Source organism: Podarcis bocagei (assembly GCF_964188305.1).
Source record: "Podarcis bocagei genome assembly, chromosome: 8".
NCBI lineage: Eukaryota > Metazoa > Chordata > Lepidosauria > Squamata > Lacertidae > Podarcis > Podarcis bocagei.
Genome location: NC_138133.1, coordinates 50,458,252 through 50,474,602, shown reverse-complemented (window position 1 = coordinate 50,474,602; position 16,351 = coordinate 50,458,252). Strand labels below are relative to the sequence as shown.

Below are 16,351 nucleotides of genomic sequence, written 5' to 3'. Positions count from 1 at the left end.
CCAAATCATAAAATTATTCTGTATTGCCCCTCTCTCCCTCTTCCCATGGCCACATTTTTCAAATGTCATTCTATTTCCAATTTAGTAATTTTCTATCATTTGATTTACAGAATATATATATATCTAATTTATACTGGTTCTACCTGTTGTTTTTTCTTATGTGTTCCTATATATTTTTTTTTTTCAATTTCACTTACAGAACTTAGTAGATAATGTAAAAAAACAAATCAGAGATGAAGTAAGTGCTTGGAAGCTGACCCAGGTATGGAGAAGAGATTTAAACTACCTTTTTTAAGCTGTGTTTTTTGCACATCAAAATCTTTCATTTCAGATTATATGGACTTATATTCACAAAATCAATCATGAACATGCAATGGAAGACTAAAGCATTGACTTCAACTGTTGAGTCAATTGATTGATATCAATTAACTAGGAAAAGTACCATAAACTTTTAAGAAGTCCTTTCCAATCTTCCCCATTCTCTGATGAATGTTGTGCACCTGAATGAATATTGTAACAACCAGTTACAATATCTGTGCTAATCTGAGTTCAAAACTCCCTGGTCTAACCTGAGACAAAAACATCACTCCAGACTCACAATTTAACAGTAATGAATTAAGACGCTTGTTGAAAATGAAAGTGCAGCCTTTAAAATGTTTTAAGGTCTTGAAGGCGAGAGCGAGGCTTGTTACATGGCCTGAGCTTTTCTTCTAATCAGAGGTGGGAAATTATGCTACCATTCACCCATCAGAAGTGAGGTGTTCATCTGCCCTATTTATTCTTACATGTATTTTTTGGGCTATCTGACAATGTCTGTATACTGTCCCTTTTCTTTTGAAACTCCCAGCATCTGAGTTACATTGCTTACTTGGCATGTTTTTTTACCCTTACACTGTCTTTGAATTTCTGGTCGCATGTGCCATTTTCTGAGAACATGAGGCAGCTTTGTAGATTTGTTATGGTTTCAGAATCATACTGCCTCCCACTGTGGGGCACAGTCTGTTGCTACACAACGTGAAGATAAAGTCGCTCTATTTTGGAGTGACCTTGGCTGCAGTTATTGCCATTCCAGATGAAGTATCCAGTGCCTAAATTGGTGATGTGTTACAGGATTGTCTTCAGCTTATGCAGCTAGCTGTACAAAGTGCTTGCAGCTATATGCCCAACCGTATTATTATTATTATTATTATTATTATTATTATTATTATTATTTATTACCCTGCCTATCTGGCTGGGTCTCTCCAGCCACTCTGGGCGGCTTCCAGCAGAATATTAAAATACAATGATTGATAAAATATTAAAAGCTTCCCTAAACAGGGCTGCCTTCAGAAGTCTTCTAAAAGTCCAAAAGTTGTTTATTTCTTTGACATCTGATTGGAGGGCATTCCACAGGGCAGGCGCCACTACTGAGAAGGTTCTCTGCCTTCTCAACCCCGTCCCTTCTGGCTTATTAAATATAGCAGACGGGGTTTGACTGGTTAAGTCCAGAGCATGGTTACCACTTCATTGTGTGAGGTGCTGGTACCTGCTGCCTTGAAAAGGTGGTTGTGCAGCCTCTCTTAAAGAAACCAGCCCTGGACCCCTTGGGCTTTATGACTATTGACCAGTTGCAAATGCCCTTCTTGGGGAATGTGATGGAGAAAGTTATGGTAGGGCAGCTGCAAATATTCTTGGATTACACCGACTATTTAGATCCTTTCCTATTTGGGTTCAGATCTGGCCATGGTACAGAGTTGGCCATAGCTGCTCTGATGGATTACCTTTACAGAAAGTGGAACAAGGGGAGGGATACCTTGTTCTTGTGTCTCTATCTTTCTGCGGCTTTCAATACCTTTAAGTCCACTGCTATTTTTCTAGAAAAAGAGGTGCCAGAACATGCCACAAACACCTCCCTTGTTCTCTTATAATGGCAATTCCACCCACCTGGGAGGTGCCAAAACTGAGTTCTGGTGAGTTCCAGCTGAAAAAAAGCCCTGCCTTTAACCGTGGTATTCTCCTGGATCAGCTCTGTGGAATAGGAATTGTGGGTAGTTCTGATCCTACCCTGGTGGCTATGCTATGGGGTCTATTTTATCCCCAGTGCTCCCCAATGGGAAATGCTTGGTATGTACAGAGCCTTAGAAACTACCATGAATGTCAAAGTTACATTTTTATCCAATAAAATAAGTTCTCCCAGTTATATATTTCTGAAGTATTGCTGGATTTCTTCCTTTGCTTTTGCATTTGAGCTACTTCAGTTTATGTATTTTCCTTCTATTATAAACAGAAAAGGGTTAAAGCACTGCGGACTGATCTAGAAAAAAAGTCGAAGGAATTTGAGAAGTTGCAAGAAAAGATTGAGAAGAAGTTAGCAGACATTGACAAGCTTGTGGCTGAACAAGAGGCATTGATGAAAAAAAATGATGAATCTCAAAAAGCATATTCTAAGGTAAGTTAAAACTGGCAGCACCACAGTGCTGACTCTTTCCCCCTTTCCTATAAAATGGGAGAACTTTGCTAAGCTTCACTGAAAGTGGAGGCATTCAAGTTGGCATTTGGATTAATACAACACACAAATCACAAGTCCAACTTTTGTTGTAACTACCATATATACTCGAGTATAAGCCGACTTTTTCAGCACAGTTTTAATGCTGAAAAAGCCCCCCTCGGCTTACACCCAAGTGAGGTGGGCGGCGGCGACAGAGATGAGCGGCCCGAAAGGAGCCCTTTCTCGCCACTGGTCCCTCTGCCGCTGCCACCTGCCTCTCGCAAGGGCAGGTACAGGAGCTGCACTGTGCTGTTCCTCTCCCAACCACGACTCCTATGCCTGCTCTTGCGAGCAACAGAGGCGGCGGGGGAGGGACAAGCAGCCCGAAAGAAGCCCTTTTGGGCTGCTCCTTCCCAGGGGCTCCGACTTATAAAAAATATTGGGGGAGCCCGCGAAAGCTCATGAATAATAAATAAGCTCATGAATATGCAGATAAAGTGGTGCCGCCTCCTCGTGAGCGAATAGGGGAGAGCGTGCTGCGCCTATTAATCAGCTCCGAAGGAAATTGGGTGGAGCTTTTGCTCGGGAGGGAGGGCAGGAGGCATGCAGCCCGACCCTGTGCATTTTGGGCTGGGGGAGGGGCAGCGGTGGCGCTCTGCTGGAGGGGCGCCCGAGATTATTGGGGGGGCGGAGCCCCCCCAAACGAATTTTTGAGGGGGCTCGGGCCCCCTCAGGCCCCATGGAGTCGGCGCCTATGCTCCTTCCTCCTCCTCCACTTTTGCCACTGTCGGTGGCAGCGGAGGAGGAACAAGCATTGCGAAAGCAGCCCTTTTGGGCTTCTCCTTCCTCCTCTTCCACCTTTGCCATTGTTGGTGGCGGCAGCCCGAAAGCAGCCCTTTTGGGCTGCTTGTTCTTCCTCCACCGCTGCTGCCACTACCAGGTTTGTGGTGTGGTGAACCAGCTTATACTCGAGTCAATAAGTTTTCCCAGTTTTTTGTGCTAAAATTAGGTGCCTCAGCTTATATTCGGGTCGGCTTATACTTGTGTATATACAGTATAGTTTTAAATATAATAGTATGATATAATTTAAAATCACATGCAGAATAGCTGATAGTGCCAGTTGTAATGGTCTCTGTAAAATGAAGCACACACACAACTAATAGTATTTTCAAAATAGCATGTTAATGGCAGAGACTAATGCAGTTTGCCCTTCCCCAAGAAAAATTTAGTAGAAACAATGTGACAAAGAACAACTCATTAGTCTTTTGGAGGCTTACCGGGGGTGTGGCAAGAGTTATATATCTTTGTCTTTAACTCTATGTTTATTTTGGTTCAAAAACTTGGAAACAAAGTTCATGAAAGCATCTTCATAAGCAGATGTTAAGCCAACATTTTTTTTTATTGTTCCTTATGTGGTGTTCATAAAACTATTTGCTGCACACCTTTTAAGTACAGGTGTTGTGTTATTATTATTAAAATTTCTATAAAGTCCTTCCTCCGAGCATCACAGGGTAGTTTACAAAATAAATCCACACAAAATACACAACATAGTAACAGTCAAAAACAATATTAACTAGCCAGTAAAGTGGAACTGTTGAGTTTCCTCAAAGCTTGTATATTTTAGTGGCAATATAGTGAAATTTTGTATTAACAGAAATTCTAAAATGTGCTTCAAACAGTTCTAATGATAGACAACCCCACCATCACGACCAAATTGTCTTGCTTTCTTAGTGGTGATGTATATTAGAGGTGTGCATTGGCTTTGTGTACTTGCTGAATAATGAGGTGAATAGGGCATATTTGGTTGAGGATTTCTCATTACCAAGTCAGATTGTGCTATAAAGAATGCTTTTCAGTTCAGATCGAAGACTCCCTAAAGTTCTGAGTCACTCTGTGAACTTAAGTGCCACCAAAACACTACTTTTTTAAAAGTGACTGCTCTATTTTTAAATTTTTAAAATAATAAATAAATACTGAAACTAGCACCCTGAGATTGAGTGGGGAGGGATATTCATTTTGACTGATAGGTCTAATGATTTATTTTCGCAGAGCATTATGATTTGGTGGAGGGATATTGACACAAACTGTTTTTCATGTGGATCAATGCTGTTTATCCGCCAGCCCTCCCACTATGCAAACCAATGGAGACATCTCCCATCCAGGGAGAAGAGGCTGCACCCCCACAAATCAACAACAAAAACCACCTCTATGGAAAGGCTGAGGTCAACATCCACCAGTGACCATTGGAGTAATAGGATACTTCCTGAGACAGGTTCCCAAATCTAGCTCTTCCTGTGGATCCTTACTGTTTACCCCTACCATTAGCGCGTTATAACTTGTATCAAAACAGTAACGTCTGTAATTGTGTGAGCAAACAAAACAATGGCAAGAAAGAGGAGATCAAGCTGCACCTTACATTCTCTTTGTGGGCAACTGTACAGATAGAGCTTAGAGGAAGAGGGCAAGCAGTGATAGGTATGAAGTGAGAGCACTAAGGGACCTGTTCCCGAGGGCATCTTGCCAAAGAACCCCCCAAAATCCAGTGCTAGCACTGATGCAAGCAATAATCATTTGGGTCATTTGAAAGGGAGGAACCACTTTTATATGTCTACAACATTTGGATCAGTGCAACTGTTTTCTCTACTTAATAGTATCCTGCCATCTATCTATATAAATATGATTTAAAATGTATTACAAATAGAATTATATTGAAAGTTACCTGTAAAGAAAATAGGAATTCATGCATAAATACTGAGGTTCAAAGAAAGATGTTTAACCATTAATACATTGTGCATGTAACGAGTGGGATCTTATTGCTAGGTCTTTTGTCTGTTTATATTTTTCAGAAAATTGTCCAGTTGAATGAGCAGCTTCAGAAAATTGATGAAAGGGAAGTAAAAAAATTTAAAGAGCTAGAAGCACAGAAGAAACATTTCCAGAACTTATTAAATGATGCACAGGTGAATGTCTTAATATTAGCACTAACAGGTTCTATTTACATTAGATTACCATTCTTTGATAGTTTACTCTGAAAAGCTAGCTTGTACTTTCTGTTCAGTTACTTTGGCTACACGTGGAATTTCTATATGCAGACTTTTTCACTACATGCTGAAACTAACTTAACAGGTCCATTGCCTTGGAATGAGGTAAAGTGCAAAGAGAATTATATTGGGGTCACTGAGAAGCCCTTCTTTATTTGCCATTCCAGCTCTTATTGCTTTGAGGGCTTTAGAAAAGGAAGGGCGAAAATCGAAATAAGGAATAAAAGGGCTCCATCATAGAAATAGCCTGCTGATTGCACCTTTGCACAGCAGATGGCATCTTTTTGTAAATTATGGTGTATGTTTACTATAATAGTTACAAGTTGCCTCTGCTACCAAGGAATCATTTTGGCTTTTGTTACTGAACATTTCATTTATATAAATGTGCTTTTAACGATAGGCCTGTGTACAAAAATGTCTTATTTGCATTATTATTTATTCCATTGATATTGATGGAAAATACTAGGGAGAAATTATTGAGTTCACATAGTTAAGCCGGTTGGTTAGAAGCTTTTTTTTATTAATCAAAGCAGTGAGCTTTTTGGGTTTTTTGTTTACAATTATGCTCTGCCCACAGTCCTCAGTAAATTGTTCTCAAGCACTTAGATTTGAAAGCATATTAGGAACCAGGCTTATTGTAGATTGTTTCCAGGTTTTATAAATATTATACAATATCTAAAACCAGCATGCAATGAAAAACTTGCAGTAAATCTGTTGATTTGTTAAAGGATTTTACAAATGGGTACAGGAACAGGATGAGCGCTGAGATTCTGTGCAGTTCCTTACTAACACATTTGGAGAGATTGCTCAAAAAGACTAAAGGATATATTTCGGAATGCATTACTCGGAAAGCAGGGATCTAGCTAGTTCAAGAATGTGATTTCAATATCTCTTGTACCCAGACAATCTAAATTAGGATAATTTATATTATCCTAATAGCTAATGATAGGTAGTGGATATAGTGTTGCAGTTGGAGTTAGGAAACCTACATTTACTTCCGTGATTGGTCATGAAACTTATTGGCTGACCTTGGGCCAATCTATGTGCAACTGCTCTTGCAGACAGTTAAGAACCTTCAATGTGTGTGTAATGCAGTTGTTACATTTGCTCCGTTAAAATATTTACACTGGATGCAGATTTATTTCCAGACCCTTGTCCCAAGTTCTAATATTTTTGCTTGTTATCAGACTCGCCAATCATTCAGGTTCCGTACATTGAGTAATTGTGCCAATTAATTGATTAAAGTTGCAGCTGCAATAAATCTGTTCAGATTTGTACATGCACACCCCGGTGATCCACAGTGCCATGTTCTTGTATTTACTTGAGTGCCTGGCTACCCAACAGATGGCATTATCATCTTTGACATTGTCATGCTCCAGGAGTGATGGGGTAGCCTGAAACCATGCTGACCTCCCACCCTCCTCAGTGGGGACAGTTTGAAAAAGAATCCTGGATTTATTCTCTCTCTCTCCCAAGCAGATGATTCCTGCTGTGACAGTTACATTACTGATTATCTGTTTGGCACTGTGCATGTGACCCCCAGTTTAGTTCCAGAAACTGCATATGCAGCATCATTTAGTACATGTGGTTCTTTATCCGAGGGGTCTTTGTGCACCAGGAGTAGGGAAAAAGACAGTCTTTTTCATGTATCCATTCATAATACATAGTGGTGGTAGTAACTTGCAAAGTGAGTTGTCTGGATAGGCTCCTACTGCTTAAGGAAGTTGTTTTATAATCCATTTTATTTTGCTAATTTTCCTGAATAAAATGTGCATTCTATAATTGATCTCCTTCACAATGTTTTTTATTTTGAAATATTTTAGGTATTTTAGTTTCCAGTTAATTATGTTTCTTTGAATGTTTACTTTATATTTGTCTTTCTTCAGTAATGTTTCACTCTGGGTTGTTTTATTTGCTGTTTTAATGTAGGTTGAAAACTTCTTAGAGATTCCCCCCCTTATAAATATAAAGCAGAATAGAAATGAAAATAACAACAAGTAGTATTAGTGGTCTACTCCATCCCATTTCCATATTCATCTGTGATGGTTTCCTAAATCCATGTTGAAATCAACGTTGTTTGTTAGCATCCATCAGTCTCGGGAGACAGCCTCAGGGTGAAGTCAAACTGTTGGAAAGTTATAGCTGTTGAGACCAAAACAATAGAGACATGTTTTGTTGCACATGGGGCAGAAAAGAAGGCATCCGGTTGTGCTGCAGCAGATGCACCATGGTGTTTATTATCTCTGCACTCCCCCAGCGGTCATTCTTCCTCTGGTCATTCCTCAGATGAAAGTACACACCATCTTCAGTTAAGCTGAAGGCATATAAGAGGACCAGGGAGAAGAATATGTCAAAGAGAGTTGAGGCAAGAACACAGCTATTTCACACCACTCTTTATAGGGAGGGCATCCAAAGATGAGCCACCATACTGGATGGTGCCCTGCATATTCTTGTGGAAGGACACAATTATCTTGTGAAGCTTAGGGGCATCTATCCTCACATCATTTCTCCTGCAGCTGGCACAGTGAGAAAATCATGTTGACTGTTGACCTCTGAGCTCTGAAGCTGCATTGTGATTCAGCATAGACCCTGTCAGCAAGTGACTGTAATCTGTTGAAAACTACACTGGCAAAGGCTTTACCCACAGTACTCAATAGGGAGATTCCAGTCCCGGTGGTCACCTTTTTCCTTTTAGAGGGGTCACAGTGCTGGAGTCACACATGTCTTGTGGCACAGACCCTTGTTCCCAACACTGCAAGAGGAGGCCATAGAGGTGTGTCACAAGGGAGGAATTGAAGCTGGCTTTCATCACTCCTACTGGGATTCTGTCTTGTCGTGGGGCTTTACCACATGCCTGAGAGTTGATGGTGTTCTTCAGCTTGTCAAGGAAGGGAGGGACATCAATCTCTTCCAAAAGAGGCAGGGTATGAATACTGTCAATTGCTGTGTCAGAGACCATGTTTTCCTGCAAGTGCAGTACTCTGCCCATCGCTTCATCCACTTGCTACTGCTGTGATGATCTTTCCAGACAAGGTTTTCAGTGGTGCAATTTGCCTGACTGTTGGTCCAAAGGCTTTCTTCATGTCTTTGTACACTTGCAAGTGTTGCCAATATCAGCAGCGAGTTGAATGCTTTAGCCAGTTGTCATTTTACATCATCTGGCAATCCGCTGGGCCTCATTCCTTGCCTTTCTCAGTGTAACAATTGTCTTTTTGCAGGACGCACACTTGTAGTTCACAAGAGCCTTGCACTTTGTGCAATAACAGTCTCCATGCCATCAGACCAGTCAGGGATCTGTTGCTCTCTTTAGCCAAAGGAGGATATATTTGTGTTGTAGATTGTCTCTTTGCTGTGTTCCACCTTGTTTCTACACTAAGTCTGGGGGAGTTCAGTAGAGCTTCTTTGGCAGAGTAGGAGAAGAGTTCACAAAGTTCAAGTGTGACTCTTCTGGAAGTGTTGTAAATGATAATTTAATGTATTTCCTTTGAAAATACAAATTGAATAGGTGTGTGTTTTATTTAAGTTTCTTGAATTATACAAAACAGTAATATTACAAACAATAACAGGAGTGTAGCTATATTATTTCTAAACTCACTTTGGAACTTTTTCAGCTGGGAACTGTTCAGGGAAGTTTAAAATCTGATTGATCTTTCTGTTATATTTTAGCCCAGGAGATGCAGATCAATTCAGTCCATGTCAAAATTCCTCAAGCATCCCTAGCTTCTGCATTCCAGTCATTTCCACTGGATTTTGACATTTGACTATCAGTCTATGATCTTTCATTAGATTATCCCATAATCACAGAAACAAGAGGAGTTGAAGATATTAAAGTTTCCTATAGCTATCATCAAAGTGCATACATGTATGAAGACTTTTGTTTAAACAAACATAGCAAAAGAATAGTGGACCTGTTGTGATCATCTGTAGTGCCAGTATCATTTAGTTCATGCAGAATTCTGCTTTAACATGAGGGTGTCCTTTGACTCTTTTCTTTGTTCTGTGATCTAATGTAGCAGCAGCATTCACATAGCCTGTTAGAACAATCCTGCAAGATTGGTCTGTATTATCATAACCATATTGCAGTTGATGGAGCTGAGACTGAGATATGGTGGCTTGCCTAAGAACATTTTGCGAATTTGTGGCAGTCATGATACTTGAACTGGAATTCAAAGCTTCACAGCTTACATTCAGAACCCTCCACACTACACCAGCTTTCATCATATTTAATAACATAATCAATGTAAAGACTAATGTATTTTGTACATGAGAACATGACTGAAAAGAGCATGTGTATTACTGAGAAAGGGATGTTGAGCAATGTGCTGATGTTTAAAAACATATTTTGGAAGTCTTAGAATTCTGGTTGTCAGTTCATAAAACACACTTGGGAACAGTAACTTTGATGTACAAGTTTGTGCCTTTACAGAAAAGGCATTATTCTACTTGCACTAAATGTTTCAACTGCACTTCCAAAAACAGTTCTATTTCTTGGGTATGCAATTTCATGCATCGTCGCACATAATTGTGCACTTAAAACACAATATCAGGATATCTTCCCAACTTCAGAAGTGTATGTATATTTTTAATTTTCAGGTGAAATATTTAGATATTTCGACCCAGTTTGATGAAGTCAACAGAAATATTGCAAAATTCCAAGATGAAATGAATAAAGTAGCTGAAATGAGCAAAGTAAAGGAAAAACAGCTGGCTAACATAGAGGCAAAGGTAATAGTGTTAAGGTAAGACACTCCATTTCAATAAAGTTGTGAAGGTAATACATAAATTTAGTATAAATGATGAACACAATATTGATGTATTACTAATACCATATTATCTGAAGAGAACATAACAATATTTATCCATAAATAAGGAGTATTTTTCATATTTTATGCAAAAGTAGAAAAGGTTCATGATGGATATTCTTGTCTTGTAAATTGTATTTTAGACATTAGAATTGCATGCCCCAACCTAATAAAATTCATGGTCAGTTGCATCTTTAATTAGTTGAAAATAAATTCATTTTGTTTGTTTCTTTGGGTAAAGAAATGTGAGTTTTCATTTCCTGGGACTGATAAATTCTAACATGAAAACAGAAAAAGGTTCTGTTCAGCTAAATATATGGCAGGCCATGGAAGCCTTGAATAACCATATGCTGCAATAGGCTTGATCTTTAGGGTCAAAGTGGGAAAAGAGAAAAAAAGATTTTCTGCCAAGGAAATTTGGAGTAACTTTACATATGATGGAGCTTATGGAAAGAATTACTTGTCTCATGCACAACTCATGTTAAAAGTAGCTCCTTGACTTACTATCTCATAAATAATTGGTCTAATGTAGAAAATCCAGAGTTGGTTTATAAAAAAAGCATTGCTGACCTTTAATAATAATAAGGAAATAATTTCTCTGTATAAGTAAAACAGCATTGCTATAAAAGCTGGTATTGAAATCCAAGAATGAAACAACAACAAAACAGGCTATGAACAAGAGGATATTAGGACAAGCCACACAGTTTACAAACCAAAGCATATATCATGGTAGATCAAAACAACAGAACTATAACAATGCCTGAAGCAAATTTGAGTGACTGAAACTGTTTAGGGGGCTTAAAAATTTTTATGTCCCATGTCTCAGTGTAACACAGACCTGAAACTAAAGTGGTAAGGATTGATCCTTTGACCTCTCAACTGACTTATTTTATTTGAATTTATGCATGATTATTATCTCCCATATCTTCTCCAACCATTCCGCATGAGAGGGTAGGTTTGATTGCCTACATTAACATGCCAAGGCACCCTTTTGCAGCTATCAAATTGCTAAGAAGATCCTTGTGAAGATACAATGCACAACCTGCTTCCAACCAGTGGAAGAAGATGAGCTTAGAGGTTTTTTTCAACAGGGCATTTCAAAGTGTCACCTGGACAACTCTGTACTCCCACCGTAAGTGGAGAAAAGTGCCCACTCTCCCACACCTATCCAGTACTAAAGGCTAGAGTGCACGAAGGTTTTATGTAATCTTAATTGGTGTGAGATGCCATCATACAGGGACACGGTGGCGCTGTGGTTTAAACCACAGAGCCTAGGGCTTGCTGATCAGAAGGTCGGCAGTTCGAATCTCTGCGACAGGGTGAGCTCCTGTTGTTCGGTCCCAGCTCCTGCCCACCTAGCAGTTTGAAAGCACGTCAAAGTGCAAGTAGATAAATAGGTACCGCTCTGGTGGGAAGGTAAACGGTGTTTCCGTGCACTGCTCTGGTTCGCCAGAAGCGGCTTAGTCATGCTGGCCACATGACCCGGAAGCTGACTGCGGACAAACACCGGCTCCCTCGGCCTATAGAGCGAGATGAGTGCCGCAACCCCAGAGTCGTCCGTGACTGGACCTAATGGCAGGGGTACCTTTACCTTTACCTTTACCATCATACAACTCATTATCTTATATTGAGTTCAAAGCCTAATGGTACAAACTGGTTGATGACTTCTTTTGCAACTTTAAATGCAAAGAATTTTATGTTATTTATTAAGAAACCCATAGAAAAAGACATTTCTTATAAAATAATGTAACCTAACAGTAGGCTTGCTATAACAACACATATAATTAGGACCACACTTTTCTGTTTCACCAATAAAGTGTAACCTCTCTCCCTCCTTCCAGGTTGTGGTGTTTGTTTGTTTGTTTGTTTGTTTGTTTGTTTGTTTGCTGTTTGTGTTTGTTTTGGGCACAATCTGATGGTTCTTCCTTATAGTCTCTTTGCAGGCACACATAGTGTACAAATAGATTATTTTCTTAGTGGTTTTTAATGGCCCATTACACTAGCATTGCCTGCCTATAACCTTACATGTCTCGTCTCTCATCACCTATACAGGCATATCTGTAAATAAATGCATATGAGAAAAATACCGCAAGTCTCCAGTACTCTTTCTTCATTAAAAGACTAACCCTGAAAACCTTCCTTGGAACAGCCTACTGCTTGGAGAAGTGGAGAGCATGAAACAATCACTTTAAAAGAGAAAGTTTTGAACTGCATGTATCAAACATTAGGTTACACTCCTGAGCACACTTACGAGAGAGCAAGTCCCATTGACTTTAATGTGGCTCACTTCTGAGTAAGCTTGCTTAGGATTACAGGGATAGAATACCATCCTTATGCCAGTAAGCACTGAATGGACACAGCTGTAGTGTGCTTCCTTTTTCAAAAAGGTCCCTCTGGATATTTATACCAAGATTTCAAGATGCAATGATTGGAAACTTCATATCATGAAGTATCTGGCATTGATTGGACTGATTTTATTTAGTGGAGTGTGGCATGTAAATATAACAGGCATATACCAGGAAGGAGAGTGCTCTTCTGCTCCAATCCTGCTTGCGTGTTTTGCACAAGCATCTAGTTGGTCACTGTGAGAACAGGCTGCTAGACTACATGAACCATTGGCCTGATCCAGTGGGCTGTTCTTAGGTGTGCAGAAGTTCACCCCCCAGTACTTTTATGCGGTTTACAGGTACTAAGGGACAATTTGTTGTTTTTGCTAAACTCCCCTGGAGATTTTATAGGTCACCTTAAAGACAAGTTTCTTGGAAATAAAATACCATTTTATTCTAGTAATGATATTTTTTCTCTTAAAGGGAAAAGTACACTAGAATAAAGGCAAAGGAGCAGAATATTCAAACATTAGTTGATTTTCTCCATGATCGGCTGGATTATAGTGAAAAAAAATTAAAGACGGATAACACAGCATTTGAAGAGTGTATATGGAAGAGACAGAAATCCCTGAGAGAAAACGAGGTCTGTGTAGTTTGAGTTATTTTTGCTGCTCTTTTTATTTTTTTGAGAAAGTGCATTTTCTTTTAAAACCGACTGCGCTCTTGAATATTTCAGCCAAAATAGGGGTTTCCAGATGGAACTTGACTCAGGCATTCAGGCCACACTCATGGGGAGGTATCAGTTTCCAAAATATCCTGCAAGACAATGTCCTTCCAGTGCAGGCATGAAAATTCATTAATCAGTTTAGTATGCTGGGCTTCAGCAACTGGCTAAAGCTTTGCTCACAAAAATGGAATGAGTGTCTTTGGGGAGGGGACTTTGTATTGGTGATAACAATTTTTCACAGTCCATTTACATTTAAGTTTGGAAGTTTCATAGTTCGTTTTGTTAATCTTTCACTCTGGGATGTGAAACAGCTATTTTTGAAGACAAGACAGAGGGATCTTTGTGGTAACACCAAGGCTCCCATGACAGAATAGAATCAAGTTACAATGTACACCCGACATATACAGTAATTGACACTTGTTTCTGGCTAATACCTTTTCAATGAAAGGTTCCAAATAAATGTATCATATCATATCATATCATATCATAGGAAACGTGCTGGGAAACGTACAAAAGATTTTAAACAAAAGATTAAAACAACATTTAAATTAGGACTCAAATTCTGGCCAAGTTTCATAAGAATGTTATTGGGGGGGCTGCAAATTGTGACATAAATTTGGAGAACTGAATTTAAGACTGGAAAACATGGGGAAATGAGGGAAACCAAAACTGACAAATTTGCCCATCCCTACTAGCAAGCCCATTCTATCAAATGCCTTAAAAATATACACACTTATAAAATGTTTTTAAAAATTATAAAGCACTTATGAGATGGTCTGAAGATATATTTGGGTCTTTTCTAGCTGCTTGGAGGTTTATTCTTGGTTTACAGTTTGTTGTTTGTCTGGGCAAGACACACCATGAACCCTGCTTGGGATCAAACACGAAACCAAACCATGCCTTAGCTCCAGGTAAGCAGCCTCAAGATAGCCAGGGGGAGCCAGTTAGCCATGATTTTTACTATGAGTACACTTGCACTCTCATGGCTAACCATGGTTTGGGTTAGTGTTATGTGCACACTGAGCCTGTGAACCTTCCACTGGGAGAGGAGTAGGAAACTAAGAAGGTCAGTAGCTATGGAAGACTATAAATAACTGGAAACTGTGAAGTCCTGGGAAAGATCACTGTGCTGCCTATATTGCTCTCAGTTTTGTTGCAAGTATCTACTTGCTAGGTTTTATAACAGAGTTTGGCTGCAATTGTTGCCCTTAGGCAACAAACCTTTTCAGAGTTTTCTATAGCAAGTTCTCTAACAAGAGAGTGGCAGTAGATATAGTGCGAAATGTGGAGCTTGAAGTACAACTGGAGGAAAGGAATGGCTGAACTGAAAGAATTGTAGTTATTATATTTTACTATCATATGTATTTAGGCTGTGTTGATTTTTTTTTTTATGGGCCCCAAAGAAAGAGGCTTTTAAAATAAGCCTGTGCAGAGATCCCCTGTTTCCTCCAGGCTATTCTGTATGTGCAGGGTAAGGGTGACAAATTGTCTGGCTATAAAATTGTCTTTAATTAGCTGACTCAGTGACTTCCAACAGTGTGTTATGCTGGTATGTGGGGAGTCCCATGCTACAAGATAGACTTTGAATTGTGCTCCTTGCTCCTGGGTAGACTTACTGTTATAGCAAATGTGTCTTACATGATGTCCTGTGGGGAGTGCTGGCAGTATTACCCAAATAGCCACCCCACTGTCTAGTTTTATTGGCTTACAGGAAAGCTATACCTACCCTCCTAAGGTATATGGGTGCCATGATGGTAATAACATTTAAAATGAGCATAAAAGGAAAAATAATGGGAAGGACAGTGGGAATTATAAAAAGTGCAAATTTGTCTATAGCTGCACTGAAAGGCATCATGTGATAAAAATATTGCCATTTTTGCTGTAAATAGTGGTTAGATAGGTAAAGCAAACTGCAATACCTGCACACAGTGGATGTAAAACATGAGGATTTCTCTTTCTTTAAATGCATACTTCTTGTTGTTGTTGTCTAGTCGTTTAGTCGTGTCCGACTCTTCGTGACCCCATGGACCAGAGCAATTTAGAAGGATTAAAATCTGTGTTACAGATTGTGAATATAGAATTAGAGGTCTTACAGTGCAATCTTATGCATGTTTACCTGGAAATCAGTTCTTCTGAGTTCAGCAGGACTTGTGAGTAGGCATGTATAGGATTACAGTTGTAGTTATTCTCTGCTTATAAACATGGGGTACAATGATGTAGATATATGTATGTGGCAAAAAATGCAATTCTCTGATGTAAGACCTAATTTACCTAATATTGTGAATGCAAAGATGGAGACTAGGAAAGAATCCACACACACACACACACACACACACACACACACACACTGAAGTTTCAGATACCGTGTTATCATTTTACCTCTGTTAGGTGAAATGAAACCCCAGTGGTTTGCTTATTTACTACTTTTATTGATTTCCTTTCATGAAAAGCTAAGGGTGACTGAAATAAATATACTTAATTAAAATTCACAACAAAAATATCCAGTCAAAAAGAACAATATAAGAAGAAAAAATAGCATTATTAAAACTAGAATCAGTTTCAAAACCTTGACTAATAAACAAAAAATAAACAGAAGCCTTCCCAACCTTCAGTGAAATCCTACACAAGATGAAGATTGACAGGTGTTTTCTTTGGCGTTATTTTCCATTTTTTAATGTTGGTACTTGTGAAAGGCAAGGTTTTGTTTGTAGGTTTGAGAAATCTGGATGGCGCAGGCAGATGACAAATATATGACCTTATCTGTGTGACAAAACCTCATTGAAGTCAATGCCAAACACAGCTGACCCTGGGAAAGTGGGTGGCAAGTACAGTATCATTAGGGGATGTGAAAATTCTCTTGCAATTATTGGCCTGTATGTATTTTAATTTCTGAATTTCACCAACATCAAGGTGTGCATTGGAAGCATCCTCTTCATATTTTTATGGGGGGTCTGCTGAAAAGTTCAAGAAGTTTAAATACTTGTGCT

The 16,351-nt window shown here is 39.3% G+C and overlaps 1 protein-coding gene across 8 annotated transcripts in view; it reads left to right on the top strand.

The window, feature by feature from the left end:
• Positions 1-16,351, top strand: part of CCDC178 (coiled-coil domain containing 178) — a 125,982-nt gene that overhangs the window by 27,869 nt on the left and 81,762 nt on the right. For 7 of the 8 annotated variants that reach the window (XM_081206796.1, XM_081206797.1, XM_081206800.1 and 4 more), the window contains 5 exons: positions 200-262; positions 2,267-2,428; positions 5,314-5,427; positions 10,102-10,247; positions 13,121-13,280. In XM_081206796.1, the coding sequence (XP_081062922.1) occupies positions 200-262; positions 2,267-2,428; positions 5,314-5,427; positions 10,102-10,247; positions 13,121-13,280 (645 nt within the window). The remainder of the gene's footprint in view (positions 1-199; positions 263-2,266; positions 2,429-5,313; positions 5,428-10,101; positions 10,248-13,120; positions 13,281-16,351) is intronic. The other variant, XR_014011305.1, reaches the window with a different exon arrangement.